The following is an 18202-nucleotide window of genomic DNA, read 5'->3' as shown; positions in this document are numbered from 1 at the left end:
GTCCTTCCCTGTTCTCTCTGTCCTTCCCTGTTCTCTCTGTCCTTCCCTGTTCTCTCTTTTGAGATTAGACTATTATTCGTTTGAATATCGTAATAATTGACGACGCGGAGAGAAAATTGATTCATTGCAACTACATCCAATCATAAAGCATTGAAAAAGATAGTCTACAAAGAATGTTTCATGCTAACTTGATAATCCGTTTATATATCTATTAGAATGTTTCATGCTAACTTGACAATCTGTTTATGTATCTACAAAGAATGTTTCATGCTAACTTGATAATCTGTTTATGTATCTATAAGAATGTTTCATGCTAACTTGATAATCTGTTTATGTATCTATAAGAATATTTCATGCTAACTTGATAATCTGTTTATGTATCTATAAGTCGGGGGGGGGATGGCATACCTTTCTATATTTTATTTATTAATTAAAGCAGAATACTAGGTAACCTACTATTCTGTAATGTAAAAAGAAGAAGAGATGTTTAAAGTTGTTTCACATTTTACAGGTCGTCAAACCTAGTTTTATAGCAGATTATAACACAGTCAAAACCTAGAAACTGTTTAACATATTATTTTTCTCAAATACTTTATTAATAAACAAACCATATTTTAACAGATAAATGTTTCTGTTAATATATATATATATAAAACGTATAGCCAGCCAAACGGCTGGACCGAATGTGCGTATTTTTTTTGGTGGACACTCATGGATGGCCGGGGGTGTTGTAGGCTAAAGAAATTTTTTTTTTTCCACGGGCTACGCCGGGCCCTTCAGGTAGTATTAAAAAAAATTTGTATCTTTTATTTAAATTTATTTTGTTCTTGTATCTAACTTGAACAAGGATTTGAATGACTCAATTACATTACGTAAAGGAACTGAGTTTTTGCCGCAAATTCTGATCATTTTAAAAACTAATTCTGAAAACGTATCCACCCCCCAAAGTAGGAGTTTTGAACGTCGAATTTGCGCTCAAACTCAGGATTTTACAGATCTTTAAAAAGTGTAATATGTCTCTAATGAGTCCGAAAGAAGTTTTCCCCAACACTGCATATTCAGTTCAACTACCTTACATAGCCGGTCACTCCCTTTAAGTTGAAAATATATTTTCAGACATGATCGAATGTTTTAAAGTTTTTCTTCTCATTCTTTTAAGTCAGGTAACGTATAAACAAATCTATCAGCAAATGTGTAAATAAAGAGAAAAGTCGTAGTTTTTCCTTAGATCTTTTTCATCAATTTTTGCACGATGAGCCGAAACGAATATTTAGTTTATTATGCACCTTAGTATTAATATAAGTAAAGAATTAAATTTAGTCGGGGCCGCTAATTTACATTTTACACATGGATCTCTAATTGAATTATACGATTTAAATAAACCAAATAAATAGATAGAACTTGCCGCCTTTGCAATTATATTGGTCCTGATTACAAGCATATTTTGATAACGCTTTTGTCTGTTTAGAAACCTCCACGAAATAAATCTGATCACCAATGACATCCTAAAAAGATTTCTGTCCGTTTCCTTAACAAGAAAAGTCTCAAGTGTTAAATAGAATTAGGCCGGTCTTGAAATAAAATGAGATAGAATGAATTCTTAAAAAACGATAGTTCGGAAATAATTTGCTGGTCCGTCCGTAATCCATTTTGCTCCGCTCTTGATCCACCCTTAGTCCGTTTTTGCTCAATCCTTGTTCTGTCTTAATGCTCTGTCCTTCCTTTGTCCTAGCTCCATTCCTAACTCTGTTCTTGCTTAATTCTTAATTCAGCCTAAATCTGCCCTTGCTCCGACTATTCTACATCCTTCGTCCGTTCTTACTCAATCCTTGCTTTGTCCTTGCTTCGCCCTTGCTTCGTCCTTGCTCCGTATTTGCTTTGTCCTTGCTACGTCAATGCTTTGTCCTTGCTCTGTCCTTGTGTCATGCTTGCTCCAAACCCATTATATCTTTGCAATGTTGTTGCTCCCTTCTTTCTACATATGTCCTTCCTTCGTCTTTGCTCCATCCTTGCTCTGTCCTTGCTCCATTATTTCTATGTCCTTACTCTGTCCATGCTCTTACCTTGCTCCATCCTTGCTCTGTCCTTGTTCTATTCTTGCTTCGCCCTTGCTTCGTCTTTGTTTCGTCCTTGATTTATCCTTGCTTCATCATTGCTCCGGCCTTGATCTGACCTTGCTCCGTCCTTGATCTGTAATTGCTCCATCCTTTCTCTATCCTTGATCCGTCCTTCCTCCGTCCTTGATCCGTTCTTGATCCTTAGTTGCTCCGTCCATGCTCTGTCTTTGATACTTTAATTGCGTTAAATCCATTAATTAAAGGAGTAAAGAAGTTAAAATATTTATAATTTAGGTTGTAGCATGTAAACAGTTAATTCACATACCAGGAGATATATCTCTAGGAGGTCTCTTCCCAATGCATGAACAGGTATTTTACAACGAAGGAAGGGGGGGGGGGGTTCTGACCCCACTCCCTTATTATGGAGCCTCTGTTTTTATTTTAGAATCTCTGTTTGCTTTTCCATGTAAATAAACATTTATTATTAATAATTGGTAATTTTGCGTTTTATAAAAAGCATTTATAAAATTTTGCCCAAGTGCAGCCGGTCAAAAATTAAAATGTTGTCTTAAAAAATCATTTTAAATATTGTAATTACTCTAATAAAAAACCCGTGAGATCAGTTTTGTAATGTACGAAATAAAAAATTTAAAACCACTTAAAGCTAATATTTGAGAAAACTATTGCTACGAAAAATACTGCAATTAAAAATGGCCCCCATTAATAACAAATTCAGGTTTTAAAATAATAGTGTTAAATTTTGTTTCATCCTGAATGTAATTTGAATTCTATTTAGAGTTAAGTTTCAAGAAACTATTTCAATTAAACCAAAATAAAGTTTGATAAATTCTAAGAACGTCGCGATAAGAAAACTTTGAACAGATTACAAGACAAGTTTTTGGTCTCTACTCTCTATGGATTGCCTCTTATAAACCATAATATAAGTGAAACGTAAATCGACGTTCTTTCTTTCGACACACTTTATACTTAATTTCCTTTTTTTATTTTTTGTCCGTCAACAATAAATGGCAAAGCGGTAAAACTGATATATCCCATTGGTGTTACATGACCCCCTAGGGAAGGTTTATGAACAGTCAAACTTGAAGTAGATCCTGAAAAATGTCAATATATTTTTTGGAAAATGCACCAACTAAAACAGAAAAACCCGCGATTTTTTTGAAAATTAGAGAAAATGATGACTTGGAAAGCAAAACACAAAAGTTGGAAATTGTTATTTGTTTTTTTTTAATTTTAACCGATGAAGTAAAAAAACTGAATATTTTCTTCTGTTATAATGTATAATGTCCAAAAAATGTTAGGAACGTTCAGAAATTTGAACTATACAATAATTTGATACACTTTTTCAGAATGTGACGAACAGAGAATACCCTTGTGGAGAAATTAAGCAAGAAAAAGGAATTCAGGTCAAATTCTGAATAAAATCAGACAATACTAATATGGGGACCTGCATTTAAATTTCTGCTTAAAAAGACAATTTGCCAATTTAAATTTTACAAAATTACGAATTTTTTTCCCGATCTGTCTTTCAAAGTCAAAAATCGGATTAGATTTAAAAGAAGTTCCTGGACAAAAGGCAGAAACATTCCCGTAGAAAGCACCATTACATTGTTTAATGTAAAAAAGTCGTTTAATTTGTCTAAAATTTGAAATTAATGGAGCGAAATGATTGATTTTCCAAAAATTGGAAAAACTGTAAAAATATCAACTCTTAGAAGAAAAGTACAAAGAGGGGAGAAGGCGAGTAATAGAGGGTATGGGGAATAAAAGAGGGAGTAATAAAGGGGAAGGGGAGTAAAAGAGGGGAGGGGAGTAAGGGAAGGGAGGGGAGGGGGAGTAAAAGAGGACTGGGTGAGTATAAGTAGGGAGGGAGAGTAAAGGACGGGAGGGGAATTAAAAGAGGGGAGTGGGAGTAAAAGAGAGGGGGGGGGAGTAAAGGAGGGCAGGGGAATAAAAGAGGGGAGGGATAGTGAAGAAGGGTAGTGGTAGTAAAGGAGGGGAGGGAGTAAAGAGGGAAGGGGAATTAAAAGTGAAGAAAGGGAGGAAGTAAAAGCGGAGAAAGAGTGTAAAAGCGGCGAGAAGGAGTAACAGAGAGATGGGAGAGTAATATAGGAACGGGGTAGTAAATGAGGAGAGGAGAGTAATGTAGAAACGGGGGAGTAAATGAGGAGCGGGGGAGTAGTATAGGAACGGGAGAGTAATGAGGAACTGGGGAGTAAATGAGGAGCGGGGAAGTAATGTAGGAACGGGGGAGTAAATGAGGAGGCGGGGAGTAATGTAGGAACGTGGGAGTAAATGAGGAGCGGGGGAGTAATATACGAACCGGGGAGTAAATGGCGAGCGGGGAGTAATATATGAACGGGGGAGTAAATGAGGAGCGGGAAAGTAATGTAGGAACGGGGGAGTAAATGAGGAGGCGGGGGAGTAATGTAGGAACATAGGACTAAATGAGTAAATTAGGGTAGGGGGAATAATAAACGAAGGGAGGATGAGTAAACGCCGAAAAGGTTAGAAAAGTTAGAGGGGGCGTAAAACAAGGGGGGATAACAGGGGAGAAGACCTATTGATGGGGAAGCAGTAAAAGATAGGAAAGGGAGCAACAAGGAAAAGTAATACTCACTGTTATCAATAGATTTGAAATAAGAAAATAATAGACTATGGAGAAGAAATAACTGTGAAAGGGCTCCACTGGGAATTACTTATATATAATAGTATATATGTAAAGGTATCTCTATATTTAAATATATCATAAATTGTATTATATATTGCGCACATTCATACAATAAAATATATTCGATAATACAATGTCCGAACCAAAAAATCACCAAAATAACTTTGTTTCAGAGACTTGAAGCTATGTTGTATGCTCTCGATGAAATCAATGCGTCTCCCCACCTCCTGCCTAATATTAGGTAAATGTTTCCCCCCACCTTCTTCCTAATCTCAGGTAAATGCGTTCCTCCCACCTCCTGCCTAATATTAGGTAAATGTTTCCCCCCACCTCCTGCCTAATATTAGGTAAATGTTTCCCCCCACCTCCTGCCTAATATTAGGTAAATGTTTCCCCCCACCTCCTTCCTAATCTCAGGTAAATGTTTCCCCCCACCTCCTGCCTAATCTCAGGTAAATGCGTTCCTCCCACCTCCTGCCTAATATTAGGTAAATGTTTCCCCCCACCTCCTGCCTAATCTCAGGTAAATGCGTCCCTCCCACATCTATCCTAACAGATTTTTTACCTGTAAGGAATTGGAATTAAAAGGATTTTCCACAAATTTTTCTCTTAATGCATATGGTAGAAAAAATGGCGGTTAAAAAGTCCGATCCGTGTTTTAAAAAAAAATCTAAAATAGTATATAACTTTTTTGTGACAAAAGTTACAGATTTAAAAACTACATTTTTGAAAAGCCCTTGAAAAATGTATGTATGAGACCTGTGTTACATCTCAATATTTGTCAATAACAAAACACATTTTTTACATTTTACGACCCTTTTTTTGACATTGTTTTAAATTTTCTAAACCACAAACTAATATGGTTGGGGGTCTCTTTTTTCAAAGAACTGGCCCTGATAAGTTGTGCTATGAACATACATTGCAACTAGGGTTTCCAGCGAAAAGAAAAAATCTTTTCGCAAAAATTCCGCATTTTTCGCGACAATTTTGCTTCATTTTCGCATTTCGTTTGCTCGCGAATAATGGGAAAATGTTTGTTTTTTTTCGCGGAATTTCGCTTCAATATGTTTGGCGAAATAATGAAAAAATTTCGTGAAAAAAATAATGCGAAAATTTCGCATATATTATTGCGAAATTTGGCTTCGTTTTCCCTTCATTAATTTTCACGAAAAAATGAAAAAGTTCTCGAAAAAGTTTACGAAATGTGACCAAAAGTTTTTGCAATTTTTCGCGAAACGTTTCGTTCGCTGGAAACCCTAATTACAACACTACACTTTTTCAGTATACAGTACACATACAGTACAAGATTAGGTTAGTCTCGATCAAGGAGAATTGAATACAAGGAGGGGGAAATAGGGTTTCCGTACACTTTGCTGTGACATTTTTGGACTGCTGAAGAACTAGTTTTTGCGTAACAACAATGACAAAGGCAGCCGATCTAATGCATGGGTACTGGAATAGGGTAAGGTAGTCATACAATTCTAGCTTCTGTATCTTCTAATGTAAACAAACAAGAAAAAGAGAGGATCAATTAATGTTTGATCCTTTCTTTTTCTTAATATCGAGACTAACCTAATCTTATAATTGTATCCTGAAAAGTGTATAAAATTCAACCAATCAGAGTCGCGTATTTTGAAGCCGATAAATTTGAAATTTTGCGCGCCATTTAAGATTAATATACAGAAAAGGGAGGGACTCTCTAATTTAAAAAAACCGGGCTTTTTTATTTTTCTCTACTATATCCAAGAAAGGACGGTTTTAGAAGGAAATCAAAAGTTTGTCCATTGGATACACAGATTAAGCGATCAGGATTAAGGATATCTCATTCTAAAGTTTTCAGCTCTGGTCTTACAATTGAAATTAACTTTACAATTTCAATGATCACGAAAAACATTACTATCTTCATTTTTGCTGAGATGAAGGTTGCGTTGACAGTTTTACCAGTAAAATGAGGATATTTGACCGGCCCGAGAAGTCAACACAATTTCTGTTTCATTACTAAACGTAGATTAGAAACTAAGGGAGGGGGACTTGTCATTAATGTTTATTTGGACAGTTTAAACTTTGTATAAACATGTTAGATACACTACACAGGTTCCCAGGTAACAATTTTGTGGAAAATCCGCAGAAATTCTAAGGAATCTTTCCAGGAATACGCTGAATTTCCCAAAAATCTACCAAGAAAAAATCCAGTGAAAATGTCGACAAAAATTGGAGATTTTCTCGAGATTTCCAGGGAAAGATTCTCCATTGAGAAATTCCTGGGTTGAACACCGTAAAGTGGCAAGGGTTTGGCCGGGGCCAGAGATTTTCTTGCTATTATTTCTCGGGAAAAAATCAGAACCAATTCCCAGGAATTCTTGTAACCAATTTTGAAGAAATTCTAATAGTCCATTCTGGGGAGTTTCGCTTAACCCGTTCCGACGAAATTCTTGTAGCCCATTCTGGAGAATAACTTGAGAAAATGTTGATTAATTTTGGGGAAATTCATGGAAATTTCCATAGAAAAGTTCTTCAGAACAAAATTTCTGGGAATTTCCTAGGAACTTTTCCACAGAAATGTTCTCTACAAGGTTCCTTAGGAATATCTTGAGATATTTTCAGCATATTTCTGATGAATTAACTAACCAGGACTTAGGCCCAAAAGTAGTGAATACTGAACATCTTATTATTAAGTATGCTAAAATTCATGAAATCAACAACATAAACAAGAATACAAAGAGAAACTGCCCATTTCCAGCTTTTTTTGTAATTATTTTGTAATGTAATTTTGTTAGAAATCAAAACTTAAAAAGAAAAGTCGTCCTCATTGTATTGATATAAACGCCTGCCACTGTACTACGAATTCTGTTAGATCAAATAAATAAGTTTGAAATATAAAAGGTTTATATCCCCAGGCTGCAAAGATGTAGGGATATGAAAGGAATTTAGTTTTGGTCACAAACTCAAATTTTCTAATCTCTGTATATTTGCAACCTGATGGTGTTATTCTTTGATATTTCAAACTTAGATTATTTGAACTGACAGAATTCATTAGTTTGAAATATTTAAAGTCTACGACACTGGGCTGCAAAGAAATAGGGATTAAAAATCAGAGTTTGTGACAAAGACTCAATTCCTGTTGAGATTGTGAATATAAGAATCTACTCCTGTTCAGAAAAAACCTTATAAACTTTATTTTCTTCTTTATAAAAGAGGTAAAAGGTACTTTAGCGAATTATTGCTCAAAAAAACTTAATATAGAAAACTATTTTTTAAAATCTAACTTTATTTTTTTTATATTTTAGGCTCGGAGCTCTGATTCTTGACACATGCAGTAACCCTAGCTACGCTTTGGAACAGGAATTAATTCAAATAGTATTTTTTTTATCCGCCCCCCTCCAAAACTATTCTATCCGCCCCCCTCCACAACTATTCTATCCGCCCCCCCCCCCCTCCACAACGTCTCTCTTCCTATCTACTCTTTTTTTATATTTTAAATCGTATTGTTGTAAATCAAATCAACTCCATTGAAACATTTATTTATGATTGATCATCATTTACATAAGATGTTGAACTTTTATCATACATAAAACGATAATTTGGAGAAAATTAACGATAATTACTTATAAAGTTTGTATTTGGTAAACAGCAATTTTCAATAGAATCAACCTTAGGGAGTTTAAATTTCCATTGTTCTAATTTTGCTCAAAAATAGATTGATCAAAATGAATCCGTGGAAATTTGTTTAATTGTCAAAGATATTTCCCAATAAAGTTTCCTAGAGGAAAAATCTAAATTTTAAATTTCAGATTTTTATTTTTACTCAAATTAAGAAATCCTTATATATTTGCAACCTGACGGCGTAAACCTTAGATAATGATCCAACTTATCTGTTATCTAACAGGACTCATAGTTTGAAATATCAAAGGTCAACGACATATGGATACAACAATTTTTTTAATATTCTTAACTTTTAAAAGAAATTGAATAAATGTTAAGGCTATGGAGTTTGTTAAGGCACATATGTCATCTGGAAATGAAACTAACGTAAGTACCTTTTTATATTTACAAGCGTGGGAACCCAGCGTTGTCCAGGTTACTAATTGTTACTTCCGCCGTTTACCCGCACTTAGACTCTTGAAACCAAGATAAAAGCTTTCCAAAAATTTTCCTGAGTTCCCCACTTAAAATTTGAGGCAAATCGGTCCAGGAGTTATAATCTGACAAACAAATGTACAGACAAATATAGTGAAGATAGATAGATAGCACACTATCGCTATTGGTCAAAAAATCGCGCTTGTGTTTTATTGGATAAAAATCCTAATGGACGGGTGAAACTAGGGTGGTCTGGAGAGAATTAACTAATTGATTAATTATATGTAACAGTAATTGATTGATTAATTATATGTAACAGTAATTGATTAATTAATTATATGTAACAGTAATTGATTGATTAATTGTATGTAACAGTAGTTGATTGATTAATAATATGCAACAGTAATTGATTGATTAATAATATGTAACAGTAATTGATTGATTAATAATATGTAACAGTAATTGATTGATTAATAATGTATGTAACAGTAATTGATTGATTAATAATATGTAACAGTAATTGATTGATTAATAATATGTAACAGTAATTGATTGATTAATAATATGTAACAGTAATTGATTGATTAATAAAATGTAAACAGTATGCAGTAAGTGTGTGATTTATAATTCAATTGATTGATTGTAACAGTAAATACCCTATTTTTAGTTTAACATCATTAACAACTAAAGTTATTTGAATCTATATAAGGCTTTGCTTGACTGGCTGTTTGTTTGTATCCAATAAACGTAAAACCGGCTAAGCCGATCGGGTCCAAATTTTGTGTTGGACCTCGCATGACCCCAGGGAAGGTTTATAGATGCTCAGAATTACAAAAGCTTGTGCGAAAAAATATTGAAAAATTAGCCAACTTTTTTGTTATTAAAAGTTAAAATAGTGAATGGGCACGAAGCGTCTCAAAAGCTTTATAAAGTATAAAAGATGGAGATATCATTAATCGTTTTTATGAAATATTTTTTTGTATCCAGAAAAATTTTTACCGTCAAAAGTTGCTCATTTCCTTTTTTCTAGTCAAATGATGATGGAAAGGTAATACCCCCCCCCCCCCCCCNCCCCCCCCCCCGGGCCATACTCTGAGTTTCCCATTTCATATTGGAAGGAAATTGATTTTCTTTCCCTGTAGGACACAAAGGGCAAATTCAAATTTTAAAATCTCTCAGAAGATTTGCAACTTAATTTTTTATCCTTTTGATATTATCAGAAAATATTATGTTTATTTTATTATTTTTACAGATTTGCAATATAACTAGGGTTTCCAATTGAAATTATTTGCACAAAAATCGTGCAATAATTGCAAAAAGATTTTCTTCCGTTTCGAGTAAAAATTGCACAATGGAGGTAGTAAAACTGTTGAGGAACCTAATTGTGCAAACTAATTGCAAAATTTTCATTCAAAACTTTTGCCATCATTTTCTTTAAGTCAAAGACTTATAAATTTCCAAAGATCTATAAAATGCTAACATACTTTATATGAACTTAGTCTAGTTTAGGGTAACGAATGTCTTTGGTTAGTAAGTATAAAGGCATGCATTGCTTCAAGCCCTTTGTCAGGGAATGTATTATTAGGAAAAGCGGTAATTTTAAAAACGGTGGCCCAGCCCTTTGATGAAATCTAATAATCTAATTACAGAAAATAACGTGTAGGATATGTAATTAGATATTGCGAATGTCCCTGGAGTCCTTTTTGTCTCCTTTCTTTCTCCAGCTCCAACTTGTAATTAGATTTCACACTCACAAATTCTCTGCACTGAGACTACTGTTATTTGACGAAAGCTTATCTATTCTCAATAGCACTCTCTCTCTCATTGATATACTCATAGAACTATATGTATATTTGCGTACAGAGGCATAGTCAGGGGGGGCTATAGGGGCTTATCCCCCCCCATGGATTTCAGGCCGGGTTTTCAGGCCCCGACGGGTGCTGAGCCCCCCCCCCTTGGAAAGAAAGAAAAAATGTAAGCCCCCCCCCCTGTAAAAATTCCTGACTACGCCCCTGATTGGTACCACCCCGGTCTAGACATTGGGAATAATTTACTAAAATTTGTACCGGAATGGCCAGGCCTAAAGGGAATTATTTTTCCCTAGTTTTGAGAGATGCCTATGTCTATGATTATGAGTCATATACGAAAGCTTATAGCTTTCGTTGCAATATCACTACTTTGGAACATTTTTAACAGTGTGTAAAGTAAACCTTATTACCCATGCTTTACTGCTAGTATTTAACCAAAAATGTATTGGTGCAAATTTTGAACATTTAAATCTTGGTCCCAAAATTCATGTTGCTATTGGTGCAAACCTTGTACACCCAATAATTTACACTCAATTTACACTTTGCGTTTTTGAGATTCCACTAAAAATCCCTACCTTCAACTTTCCAAGATCCTTAATTTTTCAATTTACATCGTAGGCCACTTTCAATCCTTGCTTAATCATAATTAAATATAAATTTTAGAATTATGCATTTCTAAGATTTTCGTAAATTTTTTTAATCGATTTAAGAAAATTTGCAAAGTAAACCCTATAAAGGCTTGGGGAGTCTGAATCTATGTACAGCCTGGGGGGGGCGTTTGGCGTCCCTCCCTCCTCTAGAAAAGGGCCTTAGAGATTAGGTATAGGGTTGAACTACATGTTTATAGCCAAATTTTTCATGGCAGCTCAAAGAAAAAAAATTAGACCGATAACTTTGATAGTTTGGGTGCTAGGGAGGGTGGAAAAAATGCCATATAAAGGGTAAAAAAAATGAAAACATATATTTTTTTTTAAAACAAATATCACAGTGTTACACATGTTTCTACATGCATTTTTCAGGGGCTTTTCAAAAATATAGTTTTTAGGTCTGTAGCTTTAGTCAAAAAAAAGTTATGGGCTATTTTAGATTTATTTTTTCACAGACCGGACTTTTTTCCACCCTGTACCCTACTCCATAAATAAAAAAAAAAACATTTTTTTAACAAATAATCCTTTAAATTACTATTGATTAAAAGTCACAAATTTTCACGGTGATAGTGTCAAAAATGAGAGTGCTAGGACAAAAAAAAACTACAGGGGGGCGTTTAGGGTTAAGTGACTTGTGGCATCATTCATTTACAATGTGACACTTTATATTTGCTGTGTGACAGTTCATATTTGTTCTATGAAAATTTACTTTGCAAGTTGTGACCATTTGTCTGAGATGATATTTTATTAGTATTTTACCGTCTTGAAGTATGAGGAAGGGAAATTATTAACTTCCTCTTCTCATTCATCCATTTCCAGAGAAATAAACAGAATTTTTTTGTATCATATTTCTAATCAATTATGTGAAAATTTTTCAATTATTTCAATTTATCAATAATTAGATTCCTACAAATAGTCTACCTCCAAACTCTTGTATATCCTTATTAATGTAAAAATGTTATATATAGTCTAGTTCTTTGCTCTTGAATATCCAATATTAATATAAATATGTTATAAAGTCTAGTTCTATGCTCTTGTATATCCTTATTAATGTAAATATGTTACATTTAGTCTAGCTCTATGCTCTTGTATATCCTTATTAATGTAAAAATGTTATATATAGTCTCGTTCTTTGCTCTTGAATATCCAATATTAATATAAATATGTTATATAGTCTAGTTCTATGCTCTTGAATATCCAATATTAATATAAATATGTTATATAGTCTAGTTCTATGCTCTTGTATATCCAATATTAATATAAATATGTTATACTAGAAATTCAAGGCGCTTCGCGCCCTTCTTTCTAGACTTAGAGGGCGCTTCGCGCCCATCTTCTAAATTAATTGTGAACATGTTCTCTTTGTGTTTTTCGTATAAAAAAAAACAAAAATAATTTGCGGATTTTTACAAAAAAGTTCGCGGATTTTCAAAATTTTTAAAAATTTAATGACGACGATCGAATTTTGATAGAGACAAATATTTGCAATTTTGATTTTTCATAAACCTTCCCTGGGGTCCCTAGATGTCCCACAAAAAGTTTGGGCCCGATCAGTTCAGCCGTTTTGACGTTTATTGGATACAAACAAACAAACAAACAGACACCCAGACAAGCCAAATTTATATATAGATAATCTAGCTTTAAGCTCTTGAATATCCAATTATATTAATATTGGCTTTTAGGGCGCTTCGCGCCGATCTCCTATTTTAATTGTGAACATGTTCTTTTTGTTTGTTTGTATCCAATAAACGTCAAAACGGCTGAACCGATCGGGCCCAAATTTTTTGTGGGACATCTAGGGACCCCATGGAAGGTTTATGAATGATTGAAATTTTAAAAATTTGTGTTTTAAAGGTTTTTAATTTTAAAATCCGCAAAAAATTTTTCATCGTTGTTTTGAAATGTAAACAAAAAGAACATGTTCACAATTAAAATAGAAGATCGGCGCGAAGCGCCCTAAAAGACTAGCAAGAAGGGCGCGAAGCGCCTTGAATTTCTAGTATTAATATAAATATGTTGTATAGTCTAGCTTTAAGCTCTTGAATAGCCAATATTAATATATATAATCTAGCTCCAAGCACTTGAATATTCCAATATGATATATGCAGTCTAGCATATCATGAATATCCAATATTAATATAAATATGTTATATATTCTAGTTCTATGCTCTTGTTTATCCAATATTAATATAAATATGTTATATAGTCTAGTTCTATGCTCTTGTATATCCAATATTAATATAAATATGTTATATAATCTAGCTTTAAGCTCTTGAATATCCAATATTAATATAAATATGTTATATAATCTAGCTCCAAGCTCTTGAATATTCCAATATGATATATGCAGTCTAGCATATCTTGAATATCCAATATTAATAAAATATGATATATGCAGTCTAGCATATCATGAATATCCAATATTAATATATATATGTTATATAGTCTAGCTTTAAGCTCTTGAATTGCCAATATTAATATATATAATCTAGCTCCAAGCTCTTGAAATTCCAATATGATATATGCAGTCTAGCATATCATGAATATCCAATATTAATATAAATATGTTATATAGTCTAGCTTTAAGCTCTTGAATAGCCAATATTAATATATATAATCTAGCTCCAAGCTCTTGAATATTCCAATATGATATATGCAGTCTAGCATATCATGAATATCAAATATTAATATATATATGTTATATAGTCTAGCTCCAAGTGCCCTGAAGAAGTTGATGACCTATTGGAGCGTATTCCAGTGGCTGGAGTTATTGGAGCTTCCTTTAGTGGAGTTTCTATCATGGTTGCAAACATACTTAAACTGTTCCAGGTATAACAAGTTTAATTAAAACATACTTAAACTGTACCAGGTATAACAAGTTTAATGAAAACATACTTTAACTTACCAGGTATAACAAGTTTAATGAAAACATACTTAAACTGTTCCAGGTAAAACAAGTTTAATGAAAACATACTTAAACTGTTCCAGGTATTACAAGTTTAATGAAAACATACTTAAACTGTTCCAGGTATAACAAGTTTAATGAAAACATACTTAAACTTTTCCAGGTATAACAAGTTTAATGAAAACATACTTAAACTGTTCCAGGTATAACAAGTTTAAGGAAAACATACTTAAACTGTTCCAGGTATAACAAGTTTAAGGAAAACATACTTAAACTGTTCCAGGTATAACAAGTTTAAGGAAAACATACTTAAACTGTTCCAGGTATAACAAGTTTAAGGAAACATACTTAAACTGTTCCAGGTATAACAAGTTTAATGAAAACATACTTAAACTGTTCCAGGTATAACAAGTTTAATGAAAACATATTTAAACTGTTCCAGGTATAACAAGTTTAAGAAAAACATACTTAAACTGTTCCAGGTATAACAAGTTTAAGAAGAAACATTCAATTAAACTGTTCCAGGTATAACAAGTTTAATGCAAACATACTTAAACTGTTCCAGGTATAAAAAGTTTAATGAAAACATTCAATTAAACTCTTCCAGTTATAACAAATTTAATGAAAACATTCAATTAAACTGTTCCAGGTAGTATAACAAGTTTAATGAAAACATTCAATTAAACTGTTCCAGGTATAACAAGTTTAATGAAAACATTCAATTAAACTGTTCCAGGTATAACAAGTTTAATGAAAACATTCAATTAAACTGTTCCAGGTATAACAAGTTTAAGGTCAACATACTTAAACTGATCCAGGTATACCAAGTCTAATGAAAACATACTTAAACTGTTCCAGGTATAACAAGTGTAATAAAACATATTTAAAGGGAGTGTTCGCGAAAAATGAAAGGGGCTTAATGCGATAAGAAAGCGCTTTTGATCGCCAATAATTTTACTTCTATCTGTTGCATCTATAAGGAGAAAATTGTTAAAGACGTTTAATACCGAAGAACTTAGCGCCCCTACAAATTCAGAATATTGCAACATACGACTTAGACCGTAAAAAATCAATTTAATTTCAAACAAATCATTCAGATATTACAACCTATAGTCATCGATTATCTTTCGCCACATTTGTATATGTATGACAGATATAAAAAGTGTTTGCCATTATCAGAACCATCATAAAAAGTGTTAAAGGGACTGAAAAAAGAAATTTTAATTGGCTATGCATTGGTAGAGTATCATGGAAAACTTTTTCTGTCAATTATTCTAAGTTTAAAATTAATTTTAAAGGGAGTGACCGGCTATGTAAGGTAGTTGAACTGAGTATGCAGTGTTGTGGTAAACTTTTTTCAGATTCATTTGAGGCATATTAAACTTTTTAAAGATTTGTAAATTCTGAGTTTGAGCGCAAATTCGACGTTCAAAACTCCTTCTTTGGGGATGGATACGTTTTCAGAATTATTTTTATAAATTATAAAATAACGACAACGAAAAATAAAGTAAAAATTATACAGTAAACTAATTAGATGGTTTCTCAAAAGAAATTTGTCAATAAATCAATGTTTAAATCGATTATTTCGTTTTCATTATTATAATGATTTTCTTGTTTTCTTTGAATTTATTCGCAGATTTCTTCAAATTCTTCAAATGTCGTCTTTTTAATAATAATTCTAGAAAATCTGCGAACATCTTTGTGAATAATGAGATACCAGAATAATGAGAAAATAGAAACTAATAATTGAAAAAGATTACCTATTTTCGATGATAAGATTAATTCTTATTTTCTCCACATGTGCCTACACAAGACGTCTGTAGTTTATTGTAGATTTTTTTTTACATTTTACCTCGTCGCTATTTAATAATTTAAAAAACTAATTCTGAAAACGTATCCACCCCCAAAATAGGAGTTTTGAACGTCGAATTTGCGCTCACACTTAAGATTTACAGATCTTTAAAATGTATAATATGTCTCAAATGAATCCGAAAGAAGTTTTCCACAACACTGCATACTCATTTCAACTACCTTACATAGCCGGTCACTCCCTTTAAGCAAAACAATAAATGAACGGGACTTTTCCCTCTGTTTCGCTTTTATTTACTGCAGATCTGTGTCCTATTAATTGTTATATATTACATGTATTTACCGAATCTAATTAATTAATTGTTAACATTGTTAATTAATGATTAGATTAACATATTCATTCTTCCTATTTAGATTCCGCAGATTAGCTACGCTTCAACTTCACTTGAACTTTCAGATAAATCAAGGTAATATATTTATACTTTGCTTGTCCGTTTGTATCCAATAAACGTCAAAACGGCTGAACCGATCCAGTCAAATTTTTTGTGGGACCTCACATGACTCTAGTAAAGGTTTGTGAACGCTTTGAAGTTCAAAATTTGTCTCCAAAAATGTCTGATTATTGGGAAATTTTGAAAATCCTCGAAAAAACTGATTAAATATCAATAATAACATCATAATGCAACTTGATTAGAATATTTGAGTTTGTGGCAAAGACTTTATTCGTTTATCAATCATTATAAAATATTTTCCCACTAAATATTTGACACTCCTGAACCTTAGTAAATCGATTACTTTCTAGATTCGAATATTTCACAAGAGTAGTTCCTCCAGACAACTACCAGGTGTTTAGTAATAATAGTAATAATTGTAACAATAAGTATATTATAATAATTAAGCACAATAACAATAACAATATCAATAACACTAACAATAACAATAATAATACTATTGATAATAGTAATAGTAATAATAATAATGTTAAAAATAACAATAATAGAAATAATAATAATAATTTTAATAATAATAATAATAATAATAAAGAAAATAGTAATAATGATAATAATAATCTAGGCCCAAGCAATGATGGAGATTGTGAAAAGATTGGGCTGGACCTACGTTAGTACAGTTGCTGCTGAGGTACATTACAGTACAGTGCAGTACAGTACTGTACAGTGCAGTACAGTACAATGCAGTACAGTACAGTTGAGTACAATTGAGTACAGTACCGTCAGTTTTGTACAATACACTACATTGCATTGAGTTACATTACAGTATTTTACAGTACATTACAGTACAGTATCGCATCATTTAAACTTTGAATAAAGGGAAAGAATAACAAGGTTTTTTAATGAACTAAAAGCTGAAAGCCTATTTTTAATTTTCCCTCTGAAGCTTAAAAATCATTTTTATAAATTCAAACCTTAAGTAAAAGGATTGCACTTAACTCAGTTAAATTTCTTCAAGGAAAGATGCAACAAATCGAAAGAACAATACTTTTCCAGAATTATTCCTTTTTATGTTGTTAAACCAATAATTTTAAACCTTGCAATTATTGGATTTCAATACACTGCAGGCAGCAGAGTCAAAAAAGAAAACTTATAAAAATTTTCTAAAAAATACAAATTCTGAAATTTCTAAAAAAAAGTTGCTTTTCGCTGGGAACTCTTGTATTGTGGATACCGAGATCAATTCTTGATCTCAATCTTTTGTTAATCTGCGGATTAATTTATTCTTTATTTGATATTCCACATAGTAATGGTCCACGGAGGAATGACTGAAATGAAGAGATTATGAATTGATCTTCAAAACAAAAGTGTCCACTTTGGATATTAAGATCAAATGATCGTGATTATGAGAATCCAACATTAAAGTTCCCAGCGTAGACCATATAGAATATTACTTACGACAAAAAAGATAAATGTCCCACTCATTTTTACACAGTTAGAAATTGTATTTAAGCAAATATTAATAAAATTGTTAATATATATATATTATATATTTTATAAATATAAATATATTTATATATATAGAGGGGAAGAGCTTTATTAATTAGATGAAAGCCATTTTCAGTATAATGTTAATTAAGTTAATAATTTAATTAATAAAGCTTAAGTACAAATTCTAACTGTGAAAAAAAATGTGGGACATTTTACTTTTTTGTTGTATGTAATATATATATTTATATGTATATATATTACATATATATA

General features: G+C 32.4%; 1 protein-coding gene across 3 annotated transcripts in view; it reads left to right on the top strand.

Annotated features, from left to right (window-relative positions):
• The first annotated feature begins 1124 nt into the window (after nt 1–1124).
• Nucleotides 1125–18202, top strand: part of LOC111707388 (metabotropic glutamate receptor 6) — a 63122-nt gene continuing 46044 nt past the window's right edge. For 2 of the 3 annotated variants that reach the window (XM_023480489.1, XM_023480490.1), the window contains exons 1-10: nt 1125–1163; nt 2352–2426; nt 3425–3481; nt 4920–4987; nt 8034–8088; nt 8728–8775; nt 13985–14107; nt 16407–16459; nt 16795–16837; nt 17067–17132. In XM_023480489.1, coding sequence (XP_023336257.1) covers nt 2415–2426; nt 3425–3481; nt 4920–4987; nt 8034–8088; nt 8728–8775; nt 13985–14107; nt 16407–16459; nt 16795–16837; nt 17067–17132 — 525 coding nt within the window. In that variant the 5' untranslated portion in view covers nt 1125–1163; nt 2352–2414. Of the gene's footprint in view, nt 1164–2351; nt 2427–3424; nt 3482–4919; nt 4988–6188; nt 6209–8033; nt 8089–8727; nt 8776–13984; nt 14108–16406; nt 16460–16794; nt 16838–17066; nt 17133–18202 lie in introns of those variants that run through there. The other variant, XM_023480491.1, reaches the window with a different exon arrangement.

This window comes from Eurytemora carolleeae, unplaced genomic scaffold (genome assembly GCF_000591075.1).
Source record: "Eurytemora carolleeae unplaced genomic scaffold, Eaff_2.0 scaffold800, whole genome shotgun sequence".
Classification (NCBI taxonomy): domain Eukaryota; kingdom Metazoa; phylum Arthropoda; class Copepoda; order Calanoida; family Temoridae; genus Eurytemora; species Eurytemora carolleeae.
Note: the sequence above shows the minus strand (reverse complement) of the source record. Positions and strands in the feature narration are given on the sequence as shown.